This window comes from Monodelphis domestica, chromosome 2, assembly GCF_027887165.1.
Source record: "Monodelphis domestica isolate mMonDom1 chromosome 2, mMonDom1.pri, whole genome shotgun sequence".
NCBI lineage: Eukaryota > Metazoa > Chordata > Mammalia > Didelphimorphia > Didelphidae > Monodelphis > Monodelphis domestica.
The window spans coordinates 373239367-373254779 of record NC_077228.1 but is presented as its reverse complement, the minus strand read 5'-3'; the positions used below and the strand labels follow the sequence as shown (position 1 = coordinate 373254779).

Here is a 15413-nt window from a genome sequence, read left to right as displayed (position 1 = left end):
GTGACTTGCCCAGGGTCACACAGCTAGGAAGTGTCTTATTTGAACCCAGGACCTCTTATCTCCAGACCTGGGTCTCCTTCCACTGAGCCACTTAGCTGCCCCCTACTTGACTCATTTCTAAGCTGATGAATCTCAATACTTATCCTCTCTCCTAATCTCTAATCTTGTATCTCCTACCAGTTAGTGGTCATCTCAAATTGGATGTCCTATAGACATTTTAATGCAACATGTCCAAAACTGAACTATATTATCTTGCCCCCAAAACTTTCCCTTCTTCCTTATTATTGCCAAGGGCACTAGTTGTCATCCTTGCCTCCTCATCCTCTCTCTCCATTTCCCACTGAAGTCCTATTTACTTGACCTTCACATAAATGCTCCTTTCTCTCCACTTAACATGCTGCCACCAACCTGATGCAGGCCATCATTACCTCATGCCTGGATTACTGCAATAGACTGATTATTGGTCTCCCTGCTTTATCTCTCTCCATTCTAATCCATCTTCCTATCAGCTGTCCAACTGATCTTCCTCAGGTCTGACCAAGGCACTCCCCTATCAATGAACTCTAGTGACTCCCGATCACCTTCAGGAACATAAATAGAAAAGCCTCTGTTGGGTGTTTAATGATCTCTATAACTTGGCCCCCTCCTAGCTTTCCAATCCTTTTATACATAACTTCCTCTTCACCGCAGCCCTGCCATGTATTCCTTGAGGCCTCTTCACTGTTTCTAAGACCAGATACTCCAATTTCTTAATACTAATGGACATGGTCCCCATGCCTGGAATTGCTCCTGCCTCATCTCATATCCTTGTGGGACATCTACAGTTTCAGGATATGACTTGGATCAAAGTCTAGTAAAAGATACTGAGGAATGGTCAGAGGGGTAGGAGAACCAGGAGAGAATAGTACCCTTATGAATGGCTAACTTCTGGGGATACAAACAGTTCCTGTTCTCAAGGAGCTCACATTCTGATGCAAGAGGTAATACATGGAGGAAGTTTCAAATATATGCCAAATGGAAAGGTCCGGTGATTTTTAGGGTGTAGCAGTAAGACATGAATACCTATTTAATGTCATTTTTATTCATAAAATTACATCTGTTTTTCATGCTGAACAACTGTATAGTGCCAAGGGCTTTGGTGGTGAGACTGTTCTTTTCTGGGCCTTCACTAGTAGAGGCTGCTATGGAGGCAGGGGCTGAAGAATGTGTAGAAGCAGTTGCCAGGTGTTATCTCTTCAGGTCTTGCTTCCCTGGATGATGGCTGTGGGGACTGGGCTAGAAGCAGGACCAGTTGTCCGGGACGGGACAGCTAACTCCCCCAGCTCTTGAACTTACTAACAATCAGTTGGTGGCAAGGATTACGTCCCCTTCTCCAAAGGGGTTGCCTTCCCTCAAATTTTAGATGCATTTGCTAGAGTAGGAATAGAAACTGATGGCTTGGGTAGGGATTGAGGTACTATTATTCCAAGTATGAGTTCTATGCTGTTTCTATTGGGGTATGAGGTAAAGTAGTAGCTATATTCTTTTCCTCCTGGTAGAATTCAGGACCTTAAGGTCAGAAATGACTTCATTTTTGCTATAATACCCAATTTCTAGCATACAGTAGTTGCTTTATAAATATTTATGGAATTGAATGGAAATATTCTGCTTTTAAAAAGTAATCTAATTTTTATAAGGGTTAAATAATAAATAGAAATGACCTTTTCATAATTTGTCATCTGCATGCTATCATCAATAATTCAATGATTAAAAATGCTTTTTTGTCTAAGTCACTTTGTCCTTAGACAGTGAAAAAGCAGTCTTTCTTCAGCACTCGCAATGTGCTAAGCATTATAGTAAGTACTACAATTCTGACCTGCATTCATATAGTATTTTAAAGTTTGTTACAAATGATACTCTGAGGAAGTGTTGCTCATTTGTTGAAGGCTTTATGCCATTAATTTCGTGCTGAATTTGTGTGTAATTACAAATTATTCCTACCAGGAATGATAGTGCTTTTATTAGACAAAATATTACCAGTTGTACTTGTCAATGTATTCTGTACCAGTTCTTTCTTCTCAGAGGAGAATAAATGCAGAAATAAATTAAAAACAGTAAATACAAACAGATCATCTGTCAAAATAAAACAGGTTTTTTTGGAAACTGAACATAGGAACACACAACACTAAATGAACACTTGTCAGAATATTTCTGCAAATAATTAATTACTTTAATACAATAAGGATATTCTTCTATTAACACAATCTCTTATAAAAGGATACTCATTACTTTCTAACCATCTGTCACCACACCTCCCCAAAAAACTAATTAGGTTTAATTTAATGATACATTTCGAATGTGAACATCAGGGAGAAATGGTTTAATAAAGTTATCACTGGTGTTTAAGAAGGCTCACAGGGCAAAGCAAGAAAAAAATTATCTTTCACATTCTAATAATTGTCCTGTGTGGTGTTCTACATTCTCTTAAATTATTAAATGCTAAATGTGGGAGGGGGCTCCAACTTACAGGTAGTAGAGTTTTCCAGCTGCAGGAAGTGCCCTTTTCCGATAGTCTATTCCAGAATCCAACTGAACTGTGTTGCAATATTTCTACAAAGCAAATAAAATCACTTGATTAAAACAAACTCTTGCTAAAGGCAATAATGGTTTCCTTTTTTGTATACATAAATTTGCCTCTCATGAGAAAATAACCTAAAGTGTATAAGCAGAAAATGATAGAATTTCATTAAAACACATGAAATTAAAGTAGCAGCTGCTATCATAATGTAACTGAAAAGTTAAATATTGCCTTTCAAAGCAGAAGAAATAGCCTGTAATATTAGTAAGTAAACAACAACAACAACAACTAATGTTGCAAGTATTCATTATTTCAGCTACATTATCGATTAAGTGGGTTTTGTGGATAGTTTGGAAGTCAGGTGACCTTTATGTCATGGAAAAATGCATTTCATGGCACAAGGCAAGGTTATAGGGTCTCTGGAACCCAATTCCATGCTCCTGCTCTAGCCATGGAGGCACAGGCCAAAGAAATTATAAAATTTTAGACCTGGAAGGAACCTCAAAGAACATCCAGTCCAATCTGCAGAAGCCCAGAGACGTTAAGAGAATTGCCTAAGATGATGATGAAAATAATAATACCAGGCATTTATACTGTTTTAAGGTACAGTTCCTTTATGGGTATTGTCTTCCTCCATTTGAATGTGAGCAGGGACAGCAAGGTAGCACAGTAACAGAACTTCAGGCTTGGAATCCAGAGGACCTAGATTCAAATGTATCTTCAGGCATTTCCTAGCTGTATGACCCTGAGCAAGTCACTTAACCCCACTGCCCAACCCTTACTGCCTTTCATCTTAGAATTGAAACAAAGATAGAAGGTAAGGGTTAAAGACAAAAAAGGACAAAGGATGTAAGCAATACCTAATGAGTTCTGAAGATGGCTGGGCAAGGTAAGACACTGGACACTACGGTCCTTTCTTGAACTGAATTGCCAAGCATTCAAATTGACTGCAAAGAGTGCAAATCTGATAGGCTGATCATATTGTTTGAATGTCAAACATATATTCGCCTAATAGACTATATTTGGAAGAACTAACACAAGGCCAGGGCTCACACGGAGGCCAGAAGAAGCAATGCAAGCATCCTTTAAGAACTCTGGTATAGACTGACCTACATGGGGTGCCCACATCAGACAAGGCACTGGACTTCATGAGCAAAGCAGAACTGTGAGAACTCAAAAGAAACATGAGATTCACACAGTTAGAGCCACCTCCATCCCAAATGTTCACGTGGACTTTTTGTGCCCAACTTGTGGTAGATCCTTCTGAGCTCAGGCCGGTCTGATCTCCCACAGTCGGATTCACTCACAGAGATGCCATTCTGGTCCTCTTCCAGTACGAAGGACAAGGACCACAATGGAAGCTACCGAGGACAAGCTACTGAGTACTTAGCACAGTGCTTGGCACATAATAAGCACTTAATCAATACTTTGCATATCTAGCTATCTAGGAAGCCCTTCACGTACATGATCTCACTTGATCACAGAGACTGGATTGAAAATCAGGTCTTTTGTCTCTAAATCTAGAGTTCTAGGGGATGGGTGTTAAACCCATTTCTCTAAGGGACAAAATAGGGCCTAGGTTTACATTTAGCACCATCTCCCCCAGATATCCTAAAGCCTCTGTCATGCAAATTCTTTTTCCAGGTCACAATCTGGGATATACGTGCCTCAAGAATCCTTCAACATTAGAAATGTCTATCTTTCCCCTAGTCTTTCTGCCTATTCCTTCCCCTCAATAGTCCAAACTCCAGGGAATGATGTGACATTGGAAACAAGAGTGTTCCTTCCCCCACTCCACCCATGCCTTGCCTTGGTCACAGATACACTTTGGTTTAGGTCATGATTCTTGTTCTATGCAGTATGATTGTTTCGTGTATATAAAGTTTAAGTTTGTTAAGTTAAGACTTTAAAGTCAAGGGGTATTTGCTATTTATTACTTCACTATGTAAATGGATTTGTGATCTCACTGTTATAGGGATTCTCTCCATTGATGAAAACTGTATCTCATTTACCCTCTCATCCTACATAATTCTTGTTTGTATGCTCCTACAGAGGTTCTCCCCAAGACACTAAAGGATCTCCTCAAAAGTCCTCAATTTTATAAGTGCCAGGGCAGCACTTGGGCTGTTTATCTGGTATCCTCTGTTCTCACTACATGCCAAGTCTTCCTTTTCCAATCACACACATTCTTGATAAATATTAGAGAATGTTTGAAATATATTGAAGGAAAATTGAATGCACATTTTTTCTTCAATCTAATTTTTAAAAAAACCTATAAATTAATTTTTCTGTAATTTACTCACTATATCCCACTTAACAAAAACTTTTCTTCTTTCCCCGTTTTGCTATTAACAAAAATGAGGCCAATGAAAGTTATATAAGCTTCCACTTTTTTTTTCCTGAGTAACTAACTTCTCTATCGTCAGAGTGATTAAACTCTACAAAATGATTGCATTCTTACATTCACTAATCACCACCAAGGAATACCTAATCAGCTGCTGAGGAACTTTAACTACAGCCCTTAGATGCTAGTTCTTAATTGTCACAACCACAATACTCACTCCATGTTTCTATATTTTTTGGAGCTTTGATTCACAAATGTTCAGATATTATCCACTTGGTTTAGTCTTCTTATCATGAATGCCCTTCCCCCTTTAATTCCCTGGGATATTTACAAGACCTGTGACCTTTTATCTCATCCAATTCAAATGCATAAAATTAATCAGCCACCAAACTGAATTTATTTTTGAACTAGTTTGTATATTTATATATACAAAAGACAAATACAATTACACAATCTGAAAATGTAATTAAGGAAGTTGGGGATGGGAAGGGAGAGCAGGTTAATATACCCTCACTGGTATATAGGCAGAAGAAAGGCCTTTGACTTTAGAAGGCAAAAGCATAAACTTTAAGGGTAAATAAGTTTATATTTTCAATATGATCTAATACGTACATTTCTAGTTCAAAAAACACAGAGTCATTTAAAACACGTTACTTCATAAATATAATTTTAGCCAATTTTAATAATTTGGCTATCCAATCACAGAACAGAAGACAGTGAATATTATAAAGAAGTATAATAGAAAATGATATGCTAGACCCTGTAGTAAATGAAAATCTTTTTACTTTAAAATTTATATTATTATACATTAGCTGAAATATACTTTCTACTACTATCTTTATAAAACAAGACTTGTTTTTATGTTTATTTTAATTTAATCAACTAATTTATTTATTTAAAAACCCTTACCTTCTGTCTTAGTGTCAATTCTAAGACAGAAGAGTAGCAAGGGTAAGGCATTTGGGTTTTTGTGATTTGTCTAGGGTCTCATAGCTAGGAAGTATCTGAGGACAAATTTGAACCCAACTCCTCCCAGTTCCAAGCCTGGTACACTATCCACTGTGTTACCTAGCTGCTGCCAGGAATTCTTTTTTAAAAAAGGTCAAGTGTCTGGCTTGAAGTCATAAATATACTAAATCAAAAAGACTAGATTTGAACTCAAGTCTTTTGCCTTGAAATCCAAAAATCTAGCAGGTCAAAATGAATGGAATGACCTAATTTCAGAAATATCTTGACATTCTCAATCTCATACATTCCCTTGGATAATAAGATCATGGATTGAGAGTAGCTTAGAGGTTATCTAGTTTAACTTTCTTATGTAAAGAGAAGAAAACTAGGGTCTATGGAAATTAACTGATGTGCCCAAGGCTACATGGGTAGTAAATGCCAGAAGACCCATCCCTAGCTTCCATCAAAACTTACCTCAAATACTACCTTTCTTTCACAAGGCTTTCCTGACGGGTTAATTAGTGGGTTCTACACAGAGAATACTTTATCTCCAGCCCTAGGCTCTCTCCTGAGCTATGGCACGGCATTACCAACTAGACATCATCAAACTCAACATGTTCAAATCAGAAGTCATCATCTTTTCTCCAAAACCTCTTCTGAACTTCCCTATTTCTATTCCTGTCCAAATAACTTTTGCTTTGTGTGTATTTATACATACATACATACATATATGTATTATATATATGTTCACATATATATAAAAACCCTTACCTTCCGTCTTCAAATCAATACTGTGTATTGGTTCCCAGGCAGAAGAGTGGTAAGGGCTAGGCAATGAGGGTTACGTGACTTGCCCAGGGTCACACAGCTGGGAAGTGTCTGAGGCCAGATTTGAACCCAGGACCTCCTGTCTCTAGGCCTGACTCTCCATCCACTGAGCTACCCAGCTGCCCCTGCTTTGTATGTATTGTTTACATGTCAGTACCGCAAATGACATTTCCTCTTTGAGGACAGTGACTGCTTCATTTTGTCTTCATATCCCCTGTACCTAGGACACCGAGTTTCTGACTGAATCCATGTGTTATTAATAGAATAGTCAGCACACAGAACGCCTATTGGGATGCTTTAGTAAGGTTCCCGTCAGCATTCTCAGAGGAACTTAATTTACCCTAATCTCTATGGAGATCACAAAGGTGTTAGGATGTTCAGTGTTAATGTACATAAAGTTCTCTGCCAGTTATCAGGTGGCCTACCAGGGTCAGTTCCTCTGGGGACAGGCAGCAAGGTATAATGGAGCGGGAGCGGGTACTGGCGTCCAGAGATCTCAATGTGAAAACCTATCTCACGACGCTGTTGAATGGATGTAAGACGTTTTGTAAAACTTCGAGTGCTCTCTCTAGGTTCCTCGAGCTGGGTTATTCCCATTCCTCACTTTGGGCAATCTTCCACGGCAACCACTGAGGAGTATTTCAAAACGAGAAGAGTTTCTTTTACAAAGGCTGCTCCTCTGAGTTTTCTCTATCTTTCTTTCTCCCGGGATACTGCATCCTTACGCTGTCCTACATAGGGTGATGGAGTGCATTCCAGATATGGGGACTCCCAGCAGGGAGGTAGGAGATGGAATGTTGTGCCTGAGGGGCAGAAAACAGGCCACGCTGGCTAGAAGGCAAATAGAATAGGAGAAGGTCCAGGGCAATAAACTTAGAAAAAGTAGGTAAAGCCAGATTGTGAATGTCTTGAAATGCCAGACAGTGAAGTTTATATTGGGTCTTGGAGGTACCTGGGAACCACGGGAGTTTTCTAAACAAGGAAGTAGTATGTTTGGACCTGTAATTTATAAACAGCAATCTGGTAGCTGCATTGAATATGGATGAGGGGGCAGCTGAGTAGCTCAGTGGATTGAAAGCCAGGCCTAGAGACGGGATGTCCTGGGTTCAAATATGGCCTCAAACACTTCCCAGCTGAGGGACCCTGAGCAAGTCACTTGACCCCCATTGCCTAGGCCTTGGAGCCAATACATAGTATTGACTCCAAGATGGAAGGTAAGGGTTTAAAAAAAAAAAAGAATATGGATGAGTGACTTAGCTCAAAGGATAGGGAATGAGGCCTAGAGATGGGAGGGAGGTCCTGAGTTCAAATTTGACCTCAGACACTTCCTAGCTGTTTGATACTGGGCAAATCACTTAACCCCAATTGCTTGGCCCTTACTGCTCTTCTACCTTGGAATCCATGCTGGTATCATTCTATGATGGAAGATAATGGTTTGTTTTTATTTTGTTTTGTTTTTTAAAAATGGAGAAAGGACTATTAGATTTGGTAATAAAGGAAACTATTTGGAGAGAGCAGTTTCAGTTGAGGAATGAAGTCAGAAGCAGAACTAAGAAGGATTGTGAAATTTGTGAGAAGAGAGAATGTAGTAGTATGCCTAAAAAGTAGCAAGATATAGGATGGATAATAACATGAGAGAATGGTAGAGACCACTAAAGAGTTTTGTTGTTTGTTTGTTTTTTAAGTAGCTGGGAGAGACCTGGGTATATTTATAGGAAGCAAGGGAAGAGTAAGCAGATACAGAGAGATGGAAAATTAGAATTGATGAGCTGACAGGGGAGTTGCCTTTGGGGAAAGGAAGGGTCAGAGACTTGTAAGTAAGTCATGGTCTTTTCTAGTTAGTTTACGAGAAACTTATGACAAAGTCCACAATTTTTCACTTTAGTTCATTTGGGGGTTTTGGTTTTGTATGATTATTCTCTTAAAAATATATGTAATATGGAAATGTGTTTTGCATGATAATACAGGTATAACCCTGATCAAATTGCTTGCCAGCTCCAGGATGAAGGAGGCAAGAGAGGAATGGAGACAATTTGGATCATATAACTTCATAAAACTTACATGGAAACTTGTTACACATAATTGGTAAAATAAAATATTAAAAAAATAAATAAAAAGGGCTCAACTAATCCTCACACCAGAGGTGCTAGTCCTCTCTGAACACTAAGATAAAATAAAATAAAAAGTTTACTCAATGCATTACCAAACTAAATTGAGTTCTCTCTTTTGATTCCCTAAGACCTGGCTGAGTCTTAAATTTGCCCTCTTTAGTCTCAGGTTGAAATTTCTCACAGCCACATGCCTCTTAGTACTCTGCACTCAGGTCCTTACTCAGTTTCTCCAAGCCAGTTGTCTCCCATTTTTCCAGAATATGAAGGTTATATTTTCTTTTTCAGTCAGTTTTGATACATAGTTCCTATTTTAGAGCACCTTAAATTCTTTGTTTATTCTTGATCAACTATGTTACTCTCACTATCCCACCTCACTCAGCAATAAGCAACCACCATAAAGGATAATCACTCCCCATTCTTTTTATGCCATTCACTTCTAGAGCACTGCTCTTTCTAGGTCACATTTATACAGACAAATAGAGTACCTGCATTTTAATTACAATTAATTTACTTAGCTTTAGCCAGACTGACTACCTCCAAGTCCAGAATGGAATCCCCTAGGATATCTCCTATATGTAATTAAGAAATTTTGTTGTTCTCATTCAATAATTTTAGTTGTATTTGACTCTGTGATCCCATTAGGAGTTTCCTTGGCAAAGATACTGGAGTGGTTTGCCATTTATTTCTCTAGATCATCGGGCAGATGAAGACTCAGGCAAACAGGGTTAAGTGACTTGCCTGGGGTCACACAGCTAGTAAGTTTCTGAGGCTAGATTTCTTGAATTCAGGAAAAGTGTTTTTCTGAATCCTACCTTGGTGCTCTACCTACTGTACCTATTGGGAAATAGCAAGCCATGAGTCAAATTTATAAGACTACAAAGCATTCCACAGTTGATAAACGATCTAAGGATATGAACAGGCAGTCCTCAGAGGAAGAAATTAAAACTATTTGTAGCCATATGAGAAAATGCTCCAAATCACTATTGATTAGAGAAATACAAATTAAAACAGCTCTGAGACACTACTCCACACCTATCAGATTGGCAAATATGACCAAAAAGGAAAATGATAAATGTTATAGGAGATGTGGGGAAACTGAAACACTAATACACTGCTGGTGGAACTGTGAACTAATACAACTATCCTTGAGAACAATATGGAACCATGTCCAAAAAACCACAAAACTGTGCATACTCTTTTACCTAGCAATACCACTACTGGGTCTGTATCTCAAAGAGATCAGAGATAAAAGAAAAAGGCCTACTTGCACAAAAATGTTTTGAGCAACTCTGTAGAGCAGTGCCATAAGAAATGGTGAATAGGATGAGTTCAAGAAAACGTGGAAAGACTTACATGAACTAGTGCAAAGTGAAGTAAGCAGAACCAGGAGAATAGTATATACAGTAACGGAAATATTGTATGATGAATAACTATGGAGGACTAAACTATTATTAGCAAAACAAGGTCCCAAGATAACCCTAAAGGACTTATAAAAAAACAATGCTAGCCAAAGTAAAAAAAAAAGAACATTTGGGATCTCATTACAGATCAGAGCATAGCATCTTTCACTTTACTTCCTTCATGGGTTTTTTATTGTATATGTGATATATTTCTTTTGTCACAGCCTGGGGAATATGGAAATATGTATTGGAAGAAAGCACTGGTATACCCTACAACAGATAGTTTATTACCTCAGGGAGGAAGGTAAGGGAGAGAGGAACAGAATCTGAAATGAAAAATGCCAGAAAACAATTGTCAAAAAATATTTATATATGTATTAAAAAAAAAAGAAAAATTCATCCTTCTTTAAAAAACCCAACCAATGGGGGGAAGCTGGGTAGCTCAGTGGATTGAGAGCTAGACCTAGAGACGGGAGGTCCTAGGTTCAAATCTGGCCTCAGACACTTCCCAGCTGTGTGACCCTGGGCAAGTCACTTGATTCCCATTGCCTAGCCCTTACCACTTCTCTGCCTCTGGAAGGTAAGGGCTAAAAAAAAAAAAAAACCCAACCAAAAAAACTGGTTAAAACAAAAATATAGTCATTAATGAAAAGTAATGTCACCTTGCAATTTGTAATACTTTATGAAAATATATTGAAATGATTATTATTTGTTTTTCTATAGCATTTTAAGGATTATAAAAAAGACTTTCCTCACAACAACCCTACAGGTAAGAAGTACAATTTTTTTTTACATTTACTTTATTAAGAAATGAAGGCTTGGAATATTCATAGCTGTGCTCTTTGTGGTGGCAAAAAATTGGAAAACGAGGGGATGCCCTCCAATTGGGGAATGGCTGAAAAAATTGTGGTATATGTTGGTAATGAAATACTATTGTGCTCAGAGGAATAATAAACTGGAGGAATTCCATGTGAACTGGAATTGAAAGGAACAGAACCAGGAGAACATTGTACACAGAGACTGATACACTGTGGTACAATCTAATGTAATGGACTTCTCCATCAGTGGCAATGCAGTGATCCTGAACAACTTAGAGGGATCTATGAGAAAGAACACTATCCACATTCAGAGGAAAAACTGTGCGAGCAAAAACACAGAAGAAAAACAACTGCTTGATTACATGGGTCGAGGGGGATATGGCTGGGGATGTAGACTCTAAATGATCATCCTAGTGCAAATACCAACAACATGGAAATAGGTTCTGATCAAAGACACATGTAAAACCCAGTGGAATTGTGTGTCAGCTATGGGAAGGGAGGGGAGGGGAGGGAAAGAATATGATTCTTGTAACAAGGAATAATGTTCTAAATGGACTAATTAAATAAAAATTTCCACAAAAAAAAATGACGGCTTGGGAAATTTAAATTGCTTTTTCCAGGGCTGTAAGGCCCACCAATGTGAGAGCCAGGATTCAAATCCAGTTTTTCTGATTCTAAGATCAGTATTATTTTCCTAATCTATTCTGCCTCTGGTACAAATAGGAGTAGCGTGGTCTTCAGGGAGTCTTGGAAAAGGAAATCTACAGAATAAAGATTTGTCAGCATTTCTGTGTTTCTCTATCACTGTCCAGGGAAGCAGACACACTGACTAATGGACACATATATTTTAGTCTCTGTAGCAACAGGCAAATTTAATAAAAAGAAGAAAAAAATTTAAAAAGCTGATTTACTAGGCTATTAAAACTTCAAGAATGGAGAAGGAAATGGCAAATCAGGCCAGTATTTTTGCCAGGAAAATCCCAAATGGGGTCATAAAGAGTCAGATGGGCCTGAAAGAACTGAACAACAATAAAACTTTAAGAAAACTATCCTTACAGATATCCACTTACTTTACTCTAAAATTCAGTGTTTATTAAATAACTTCGTGATTACTTATAAAGCCACCCAAATACCCTGATACTGGGAAAGATATGCCTTAGCTAATTCTGGTATATTAAATTCTTATTCTGATTTATAAATATTGGATGGTTTGTCAATTCCTCTGATTTAATATTTTTATAAGTTTTAGGTAAGAGAAAATTAGCATCATTCTTCCATTTGGTTGAAGAAATATTCATGAAGCAAAACAAGTAACAGGAGCAACTGATGTGATAAAAAATGGTTGACATACTTGTTTAATGCTTTTGACTTTACACATATGTTGTGCTTTAATGTTTACAAAGCATCTTACATACATTTTCTAATCTGATCCTTGCCACTATCCTGTAAGGTAGGTAGGGCAAGTATCATTACCCCCATTCTGAAGAAAAGGAAACAAGAGTAACTTAAGTCATTTGAACATTGTCATACCTGAGACAGGGTCTCAAAATTGGTTCCTTCTGGAAGTGAGTCCAAAAGTTCTTTCCACTATACTATTCTGCTTCTGATGATAAAAGAAGACTTTGGCCAGTTGGGATAATAAAGGAAGTTTTAGGCATAGGATAGGCTCAGGAGAAATCTTGGATGTGGCATTAAGAAAAACTACCTGATATAAGAACAGAAGAATTTTTTTTTTCTGGAAAAAACAAAGGACAAGACCAGTGAGGCAGGAGAATACCAGCAAAACAAATTAATTTGGGTTCATCTAGGGGTGCTTTCAATGTGTTATATCCCTCATGGTGGCTGGATAACCCTAAAATTTTGAAGAATTTAATTTCATATCTGACTTCTTAGGTACCATGGATGGTTTTTTTTTTCTTCCCAAAGCATTCTCTTATTCTCCTACAGAGTGCTAGTAGATATTTTATCATGAGTTCCTTGTTATATCAGCAAGTTTCTTGGTAATTAGAAAGATCTTTCCAATTCTTTCACTAAAAGTAAACTAAGTTCATGAAAAAAGATAAAGCATCATCATCTGATGGCATACCTGATGAAATTATAAAAGGTAGAGGTGAATCACTGCACAAACAGGTGTGTAGGATCTCTTTATCAGTGTTTGGAACTCTGAGGTAGAATCATGGGTCTTCAGAGACACCATCATTATCACCATCTATAAAAGGAAAGGTGAAAAATCTGACTGTGTTAACTGTTACTGAATTATAATAGCTCTTGGACACAATGCCAAGTGTTTATTTGGTTTACTACATTGCTAATTATGTACATTCTAAATTTTAGAGTATTGTCAGACCCCAACAAATTATGTCATATATCACTATTGTGTAATGCCAGACACTGGAAAAACCTAAGGACAACACTGAGAATGCTCCACCACTTTCGTCAACTTGATTTTGGCCTTTGATAACATTAGCAGACTAGATTTTTTTAAAAATAATTCTCTATTTATAAATAAAGTCAAACCCTTTATATTCTGTCTTGAAATAGATATTAAGAATTAGTTCCAAGGCAGAAGAGTGGTAAGGTAAGGCAATTGGGGTTAAGTAATTTGCCCAGGGTCACACAATTAAGAAGCGCCTGAGGCCAGATTTGAAACCAGGACTTCCTGTCTCTAGGCCTGGCTCCCAATCCACTGAGGTACCTAGCTATCCCAGATAATTCTTCATTAATACACATTAACTAATACATTTATTTACATTCTAAGAAAACCACCAGCCTGGATGACAGGATAAATGAGCACTGATGAAAATTAATTGATTTCATTTCCCATCACAATGGATAACATAATAAAGGATCTTATTGGTATGAAGTTTTTTCTGCTCTCCAGAAAAATGATTATATTTTATCAGCTATGATCTTCCACTATAGCCTTTCAGATGACAAGACCACAGATTCAGAGCCAAAAGGGACTGTAAAGGTCATGCACTCTAATTCCCATTTTACATCTGAGAAAACTGAGGCCTAGAGAGATTGAGTGACTTGTTGGATTAAGCAAGAAACAAGCATTTGTTAAACAATTATTATGGGGAGTAGCTGGGTGGCTAAGTGGATTGAGAGCCAGGCCTAGAGATAAGAGGTCCTGGGTTCAAATCTAACCTCAGACACTTCCTAGCTATGTGACCCTGGGCAAGTCACTTAACCCCCATTGCCTAGCCTTTACCACTCTTCTGCCTTAGAACCACTACACAGTATTGATTCTAAGACAAAAGGTAAGGATTTTTAAAAAAACCATTTATTATGTGCCAGGTACTGTGCTATGTACTGAAGGTCATATAAGTAGCAAAGAAGAGATTTGAACCCACATTCACTGATACCAAAGCTAATACTCGTCCCACTATTCTACTTTGTCTTGGAGCAGTACAGATCAGAGGATGTGGTCAAGAACAGCAAGAGCTAATAAAAAACAGTTTTGCATTACACAAAACCTATAATCAAACAAAAGTTATAAGCCGCACAAGATATATCTGTAACTAAATTCAATCATCATAATAATTATTCTAAGTGCTTTGACTTTGCAGTGTTGAACTTATTGCTGACCATCAATAAATCAAATGTATTCTAAAAACTTTACCATGAACTATATCCCATTGCAAGATTAGGATTACTTATTAAATCCAACCTAACCCTCTGATTTTTTACTATGTAAATTCAACTTAAATATATGACTTCTAATGCTGGAAAAGATATAAATGAAGCCACTACCCAAGTAGCAAACTAATGAAACTGTCCTGACTTGTACAAAGTTATTATAGTGGAAGTTAAGTGATAACTCAAAAACGTGTGCTCTGTACACACAATGGATACTGACAAAGTGATCATACCTAGTGGCTTTCTTTGACACAATGGCTGGTTGAAACTATGGTCACTCTAGCTTCAGGACATAAGTAGCATTTTAAATTAATATTCACTACTTTTTTCCTTACCAAACCTAACAAAAGTATGAGTATTCTCATCAGGAAAGAAATTTAAAAAAGAAAAAGACAATGTAAGAATGATTTCTACACTACTTAGAAAATCTCCTTTACTCATTCTTCCAACTAAAAATACAAAACTACAGATGAGAGTTCCCATATCATAATATTTTCCTTCTCTCTATCAACTATTACATAGTATGGTATAAAACCTGCAAAGAAAAAGGAAATTTTCTATTATACTTTTATCAATTTATTTAGCATAAGATCACAGATTTAGAGCCAGAAGGGACCTTGGAAGTAAGGTAAATTTGCTTAGTTTTTTTTTTCTTTTAATAAATGATCCAAGATGGATAACTTTTCTGCCTAACATATATAACCACACTAGAAGTCTATAAATACATGTAGCAGAACTTGGTTAATTCCTATCATAATCACAATT

At 37.4% G+C, this 15413-nt stretch overlaps 1 protein-coding gene across 2 annotated transcripts in view; it reads right to left on the bottom strand.

Annotated features, from left to right (window-relative positions):
- AFG1L (AFG1 like ATPase) overlaps positions 1-15413 on the bottom strand; it is a 240805-nt gene that overhangs the window by 63927 nt on the left and 161465 nt on the right. For both annotated transcript variants that reach the window (XM_001368423.3, XM_007484405.3), the window contains exon 8: positions 2507-2589. In XM_001368423.3, coding sequence (XP_001368460.1) covers positions 2507-2589 — 83 coding nt within the window. The remainder of the gene's footprint in view (positions 1-2506; positions 2590-15413) is intronic.